The 8,372-nt window shown below is 39.9% G+C and overlaps 1 protein-coding gene across 4 annotated transcripts in view; it reads left to right on the top strand.

Annotated features, from left to right (window-relative positions):
* Positions 1–294: 294 nt before the first annotated feature.
* tns1a (tensin 1a) overlaps positions 295–8,372 on the top strand; it is a 40,629-nt gene continuing 32,551 nt past the window's right edge. For 3 of the 4 annotated variants that reach the window (XM_053314455.1, XM_053314454.1, XM_053314453.1), the window contains exons 1-5: positions 295–315; positions 6,112–6,161; positions 7,638–7,809; positions 7,930–7,980; positions 8,109–8,231. In XM_053314455.1, the coding sequence (XP_053170430.1) occupies positions 7,660–7,809; positions 7,930–7,980; positions 8,109–8,231 (324 nt within the window). In that variant the 5' untranslated portion in view covers positions 295–315; positions 6,112–6,161; positions 7,638–7,659. The remainder of the gene's footprint in view (positions 316–6,111; positions 6,162–7,637; positions 7,810–7,929; positions 7,981–8,108; positions 8,232–8,372) is intronic. The other variant, XM_053314452.1, reaches the window with a different exon arrangement.

Genomic DNA, 8,372 nt, shown 5'->3' with positions numbered 1-8,372 from the left:
CCACTTTATCAGGTGGATGAGAGACTTGGTGTGTTTATGTTTGACAGACGAAGTGTGTAGATCAGAGCGATGGTAAGAGCCAGTTTCCTCAAGGTTAATAGAATAGCTCAGTGTGTCTGCTGGATCACTGACAGCCAGACATGTAGAGAAAGAAAGAGAAAAGTCTATAAAACATTGTTTTCACATCGCTCAGCTCACCATGTTGTTTCTACTTTGGTGTGAAAGAAACAATGAATAACCCGCTGACTCTGTCTGGCTTCTCTCTCCCTGCAGCCTCCCACTCCTCAGCTGCCATTAAAGCATGTAGATACACCGGTAAGTAACACCTCTTCTTTATTAGTATTAATGTTAAGGAGTTATGTTTTTAAAGCTGATCATTTGTTAATGTTGTTATTGTTATTGCAGTAAAAGTGCTGGATTAACAGTCCATATCTCAAAAGTATGTGGTTAACTCAGTTTGTGTACTTTTGGGTACTTTTGGTTGTTTTTCATGGTTTGGGCTACAATGTCCCTTAGTTCCAATAAAGGGGGATTGTAATGGCTTCCAACTTTGTGGCAACAGTTTGGGAAAGACCCTTTGTGGTTTTAACATGACAATGTCCCCATGAAAGAAATGTTTTTCCCATTGTTGTGTGGATGAATTTGACTAGTCTGCACAGAGACCTGAATTCAACTCTTTCCAACACCTTCGGGATGAACTGGAATGCAGACTTGCTTCTTTGTATTATGACAACATTTAAAAAAGGTCATGTTATGCCCCTTTCTCACTTTAATATTTTCATTTTTAAGGTCTATCTTTTTACAAACACTTGCATGTTTTATGATGGGAAAGCACCTAGTTACAGCTGTGTAAACCATGGGTGCATGCCATAGACACTCCCACACAAACCCTGCAACTGTATGACAGCAGATGGTAAATCATTGGAGTCTTTATTGTGTCACCAGAATAATTAGTTGTATTGTTTAATTATGAATAAAACACACAAATGCCACCACTGCACATGTTCCTACACATGGCAGAAGGTGGCAGCACCATAATACATAACAGCCAGCTAATTAGAGGGAGCTCCTGCTTCTTCTCTGTGGGTTAAATCTTAGTTTTAGGTGGCATTCTGCTTTGTGCTTGTTATGGATAATTTAAATGCAAATTCAATTAGTGCATCAATAATTATCTTTAACCATATCAATGTATTAATAGATCATAGCTAAACAATGCAGAAGTCTACTATTATTCCAGTGGCATACTCCAGACTCCAAACACCCAGGTGGCCTGAGATAAATGATTTAACCCTCTCTCTCTCTCTCTCTCTCGGTTCGGTGCCAGTGTAAAGAAATATTTCGTACATACCTTACAAAATGAGAAAAGCTGCCATGACATCTGTTGCTGCCAGTTCACTGCAAATTGCGTCTCGTTCCGTGCCAGAAATCGTTGCCAAGGCCTGGCCCGAGACTAGGCATGCATGTTTAGCTTGACATTGCTAAACCATGAAGGGTGTGGGTAAAGGCAGCGGCTTTCCAAGAGGGCAAGATTCCAGAAAAATAAGAGAGCGAGGGAACCACTAATGATGCAAAAAAAGATAACAGTTTATATAAGCCGGCAGTCACAAAAGCAAAAATTTGTTAGCTTGTTTAAAATGCTTTTCGGTCATACAGTAAACAGCTCCCATTTTTCATGAAACTAGAAGCAACATTTATTCGAAAGATGAAAGCAGCACTCATGTCTTCTTCTTTTGTGAGTCACGATGTTTGCGTCAGACGTCGCCTCAGTGTTTAGATCAGCAGCAGAGGTTTGATGGTGACTCAGAGTTCCAGATTATAAACACAGATTGGTCTGTGTACACCAGCTTGTATGGAGATTAATTCACATTCTGTGCATTTGTACAGATAGAGGGGAGGAGAAGGAGGTGCGCAGAGTGGGTTTATGTGGGTTTGACGGCAAATGAGTGGGTGTTGAGGCAGACAAGCCCAATTATGAGACTAAAAATGTCTTTATTAATGCAGTAAAGACCAGGTAGGCTACTATAATTTGATATAATTTGGTATAAATGTGAGTGTGTGGAACATACCGATCACATGGATAAACTGAGAAAAGACAGGACTTGTTCTGCAGGAACTGTGTGGAGGTTAGAATCTATTATAGCTGTTGTTAACCAAAACAAGCTAAATCAGCAAGAAATGTAATAAATGGGCTACATTTATACAGTGTTTTTACCTCAAGCACTTTAAAATGGGCCTCTTATTTACACACACACTCACAGTAATAACATGGCCGGGTTAACTTCCTCTCATGGGGCAAAACACATGGTAGTACTTTAGAGCTAAAATGATCACATTAATCAATTAGGTGATTGATAGGCATATTGATAATGAGTTGTTGCAGCTTGAAACAATATAAATTAAAACAATTTAGGTCTTAGAACTAGATTTTGTAAGACCAAGGCTACAACATGGAGGACCTGTCATAGTTGATACTGTTTTGCAATGGAGCAAAAACAGATTAGGGTGTTAATCAAATGATATAGACTCAACTGACTGAAATGGTACCTGGGCTTTTGAGACCCTTGAGTGTTTCTCTCTTTGCCAAGTTGGTGATCCAGCCTTGAGTAACTGGGGTTGAGTGTCTTGCTCAAAAACACATAGACATATATGATCAGGATCGGTCCCAGGGACTGAACACAGGTGGAATCCATTCATTCTGGCATTCATCCTTTTCATTGTTATCCTAGCATACTGTGCTTTCCTGCCTTGAACCTTGCTACTTGACTTGATTCTTCAACATCATCCGCCTCCTTCAGTAAAACGCACAAAAAGCAAAACAATGGATTGATGCTTGAGTACCAACATCCTCTTTTGCAACAGTAAGAAACAGGCTGCATGGGAAATGTGGGTGTAATTATGAGAACACTAGCACTAAAAATAACAAGACGGAGGCTACTAATTGTCCTGACCATGCTCTTGTTTTTTAACTGTAATTATAGAAAGTTGTCACAAACAGTTTGACGATGACATATCTGTGTTTAGGAACAAAATACAACACATAGCCGTATCCCTTCTTTGAGCTTCGACCAGACTTTTGTTATTAAAATTGGTTGCACCCTCAACTGGGTTGATGAAAAGTATTTTATTTAACCAAAAAACATCTTTGTTATGTTTGTTACCTCTCATGGAAGCATTTCTCTTGATACCCCCACCATATTAGGTTGCTTTCATCTCTAGTCTCATGCTCATTGGTTACATACATACATTTAAAAGGACATGATTTCTTTTTTATTGTGTTATCCTGACATCTTCTGTTTTCTGTTTTGATTCTCGACTCCAAAAAATCACCAACATATGAGGTTTCCAATATATATATGTGTGTGTTTGTGTGTTGGACAGAGGGGGGGGAAGTGGTGATGGAATGTTTTTTGGTTAGTTCATATAAGATGCATCCATGGTGGTTTTCAGTCAAAACGCCCCATTGTGACCATAATTGAGTCAGTGTGGGGCCTGTCAGGATCATATAAATGCACTATGGGAAGTTTTTTTTATATTGGTGTCTGGCTCATGAGTGGATAGAAAGTGAGTCGATACATGCTTGTAAGCTCCAGATGCTGTAAATCAAAAATTGTGGGACAAAGGAAGATAAATTTGTATGCTAGTACAAAGCACACAAAGACAGCACAAAAAATGGGTTCATCCAAATTTCACAACAGCTCAGGTATGTATTACATGTTTTGTGGCAGACTGTATTCTGAAGGGTTATTAAGGTCAAACACATGTGCAGCAGACAAACACATACATTCACACAGGAAACATACAGTACACTAACACATGGCACACACACATGGCACTTGTCTCGACTCCCTTTTTTGGGAGTCGAGACAAGAGAAACAGGGAGGAGAGTCGGAAATAATGAGAGATAATGAGAGCGAAGGAGGGGTAGTTCCAGAGAACAGAAAATAGGCGGGAGGGAGAGGACGAGCGAAAACAGGAGAAAGTGGGGAGAAGACAGTCTAGAGGGAAAGAAGAGAAGGAAGATGCATCGTCATATATTACATCATCGCTGATTAAGATTGGCACGAACAGCTTGGAGGGACTAGCATCTTTTCCATCATGAGGACTAGATTGGAGCTACTTGAAGATTAAGTTTGTGATCACTTGAACGATGCTCTGTCATTTAAAAAATCAGAATGGCATTGGATGTACTGTACAATCCCAAATTTAGCCTGGAATTTCAAAGCCTAAGCTAATATTAAACAAGTGAAACAGAGAGAGACAGAGTCATGCCTCTGGGTAGCTCCATTCGAAGGCGTTTTGCTTGCCTGCGTTCATCCTGGAGGTGGAGCACTGGGTACCTGCTTGGAAAGGTAGGCAGCTCCCACACAGGAAGTCGTAAACAAAGTTTAAACCATTAAAGTGCTTTCCTCCATAAAATTGCTTTTAAGTGACAAAACCTTATTAAAAGATCCACTAGAAGCTTTTCTGGAGCTTTTTCCAGAATTTTCATCTCTATTTCTCTAATCACTTGAAGCATGTTTTGTTCACGTTTGCTTAAAAGTGGTGAACTTGATAAATGAGTAGCTGTTCAGGAGCTGATGATAATATTACATAATCTCCCTCAGCAGATTGATTTTTTATTGTCTATATTGCATCAAATTCCTACTTTCTCAGTTTCCTAAATTGTATTTCTTTCAAGAATATAGCTATTTTTATTCTATATACTGTAGGTTTCCTTTAAATTATGATTTTGATGTTGACATGAATGCTAGTGAAGAGGAAACTGAAGATTTTCATCCAAAATTTTACTCAAACAGGGGTAAATAGTGTTTCTATTGGAACTACTTTCAGTGGTGGAATAATACACACTTGGCATTTAATTAGGATTTATGCCGATACAATGCTCATGTTCATCCTAATGATGGAATATGTCACCTAGTGCAACAGGAAAGTGAGCACTCTCATAAGAAAAGCTCATGTAAATGGTTAGACAAATGCACTCCAATTTACATGCCGCATTGACTTTCACAAGGCGTTCATGCACCCGTGTTGCTACAAGGCTACAGATTGTTCCTGTGATGTGAAATGTACCGGCGTAACACTCCCCGAAGCCCCATGCGAACAGCCTGTTTCATTTTGCAAACACCAGTGTCCGCGGTCCGCCTAGCATCTGGTTCCTGTCAAATCACTGAGAATTATGCTTTCCCATTTTGGCTCTTGGGGGTGGGATTAGCCTCATCTGTGAGAAGCCACTCAGCTGCAACATGGAGAGCTTTGGGTGCTGTGTGTTTAACCTTGCACCATGATTAGAGACCCTTATTGCCAACATCACTATTTCACCCCCTCGACCTGTAAAAATAAAAAGCTCGCTCTTTAATGATGCCGTGGGAATAAATAAAAAAAAGGAGAGAATTTCGCAAGGCATGTCTATGAAGATAACCCCAGCTGTTGCTCATCTTTTTTGGATGGCTTCATCCTTTCAATGGCAGCTGAGTCATACAGACATATACTCTCCCCTGGGCCGACAAACAGTAAGAAGAGCCAACTCTAGCATCTATTATGCAGTGATTCCTCAACAGTGCTGCATAGTTAGTAGCATTTTCCCTCTGCAGACTTGTCACAGTGAAACAGCCTGACTTCCACTCTTTCCTCAGTAAATAACTAGATAGGGGACAGGATAATTAAAGTGTGAGCTTATGTCCTGACAAGACCTTTGTCAGGAGGGTGTTTCTCCTGGAACACACTCATGTTTTTTTTGTCCCCCCTCCTTCCTCTTCTCTTACTGTATTTCTTGTTCTGTTCTATCATTCTTTCCCTCTCCCTATTCCTCACTCCTTTACCTCATCTTTCTCCTGTTGCTCCTTCATCATCTATGTTTCCCTCTTCTTCGCTCTCTATCGGACTCTTTCCCCAAAAGACAATTACAGTTTTGCTTCCCTGATCTGGCTTTTAGCTAATAGGTTATGTCAGATTGTAATTCAATAATATCATCATCGTTACCAGATGGAGTTTTCTTATGAATAATTTCCCCTCTCATCCCTCCCTCTCTCCCTCCCTCCTTCCCTCTCTCACCCACAATTTGCATCTGTGTGTGTGTGTGTGTTAATAAATGTGTGTTTATGTTTTCTTCAGGGATCTACGAGGTCCTGCAAGAGTGTGGAGATAAGGCGAAAGCAGTCACGGTAAGCAACAACGTCGTCGTCGTTGTGTCAGCAGATGTACACACAGATGTGGACTATATTAAGAATAGATTAAGTGATCAGTTATTTTCCCTCTGACAAGAGCGTCTTTCTTGGCAGTTAAACCAGAAAGTATCTCTTAATCGTCTTTGTTCAGTTTATAGCTTCTTTTGATTCCATGACACACCCTTTGAAGAGTTTAGCAAGACTTGTAGGATTACTAAATGATTGCTTTACAAAAAAAAAATTAAATAAATTCTGCTCCTTTTCATAAGCAGTCAGTCCTATAAATCCACTGTAATCCCATACTCTTTTTTATGATGTCTCTATTTTATAATGAACATCAAATAAAGATTGTTTGTGCTGGATATACGGTCTTTTTGCCTTGGAATGTAAATTCTCATTCCACCCTGTGTTGTCTGTTATTCTTCAAGCATGGCTGTTTCTCATGCGGAGCTTTACTGTATGCTCACCAGCCAATAGAGCTGATCGCTGTTTGGCCGGCGAAATAGATTGCATAATATCAGCAGAGGTCGTGTCAACAGTCAGTGAAGGATTGTAAACCTTTTTCTTTCCAAGGAATATAAGAGTGAGCTGCAGGAGTTTACATTTGATCGCATAGATGTTTGTGATGAACTTTAGAACGTTCCGGAGAGAAATAGGAGACGTGCAAAAAATGTTCTCACAGCAAATGTAAAAAACAAATCACAATAAGTCTTGTAAAACTCTGAATATTGGAATATGTAATCAAAATTAAACAAACCAGGTGAGCTTGCCTCTGCAGTCGTATCCTTCTAAAATAATGTTCTTACACTGTGTACACCTTGTAAGGAGTGATTCAGTGAACATTGTGTGGACACTCAGTAATCATATTAGCATTTAACGACTGTTTTAATAGCATGTAAACAATGATATTTCAGTGTTTTGTTAGGACCCATAAAGACCAATACCTGTATGTAACCTACAAAATTTGGTGTGTCCAAACTGGTACTTAGCATTCGTACTTCGACTGGTATTATAAATGTCTCAAAACCATTTCAAAAGTCATCAAATCAATCCTCACTTGGACAAATCAGACCATAAGTACTGCTTAATATAGAGACATTGTCATTTCACTTGCCACTTTTTTCCCTCAAAGGTCAACTCATAGGTCAGCTAGATAATAGCCTGCAGATCATGAACATTATGCATCATCATTTCCCTGAGACTAAGCTTAAATTAGATACTACAGCTTTCACAATGAGTCCTCAAGTGCAGGGCAGGCAACCCTCTGCACAAAAGAACACTTAATTATTGGATTAATTTGGTGTGATATGCAACTATAGGATAAGATAGCTTGAATAGAAACACTTGGTGCACACATCCTTTCCTTTCCTTTTATTTTGCCCAAGGAGAGTTAAGCACATGTTTGCCAACACAAAGCCTGAACATAAACTGTGTGGTTGAGAGATGCTCATTTTGACTTGATTGCTTCCCCAGGAGTCAGAGTGTGGTTCAGGCCATGGAGGAGAGCTATGAAGTGGACCTGGTCTACATCACAGAGAGGATCATCTCTGTCTCTTTCCCCGCTGCCGCTGAGGAGCGCAGCTACACCACCAACCTCAAAGAGGTGGCGGCAATGCTGCGATCCAAACATGGTGAACACTATCTGGTGAGAAAAGAATCCAGGACACACAGTAGTAGAAAATGCTACTTTGCTTTTTGTCCTTGATGACTAAATTGCACAGTATGTATTTCATGAATTTAATGTTTGTTCTGTGTCTGATTTCAGGTGCTCAACCTGAGCGAGATAAGGAATGACTTAGCAAAGTTAAACCACAAGGTACAAACACTCTATTTTTTAAAATCCAGACATACAAACAACTTATGTAATTGTATCACATGCTCATATTTAAGAGGAGATCTTCCTTGAACTCTTTTTCTTCTTCTTTTTGTGATAATCCTCCTCAGGTTCTGGAGTTCGGCTGGCCAGACCACCATGCCCCACCGCTGGATAAGATCTGCAGCATGTGCAAAGCCATCGACACGTGGCTCAATGGAGATCCACGAAATGTTGTGGTACTACACAACAAGGTAACGATGGGATGGCTTAAACACAACAAACTGTGAAGGAGAAAGCGTCTGACTAATATCATCTTTCACGCGCCCAGTTTGTGGCTGCCGACCTCCTACGAGCAACATAAATTCTCGTAGTTATCCAATTCTCATAGTTAT

This window comes from Scomber japonicus, chromosome 24 (assembly GCF_027409825.1).
Source record: "Scomber japonicus isolate fScoJap1 chromosome 24, fScoJap1.pri, whole genome shotgun sequence".
In the NCBI taxonomy this organism is placed as follows: Eukaryota; Metazoa; Chordata; class Actinopteri; order Scombriformes; family Scombridae; genus Scomber; species Scomber japonicus.
This window is presented reverse-complemented; position numbering and strand designations above follow the sequence as displayed.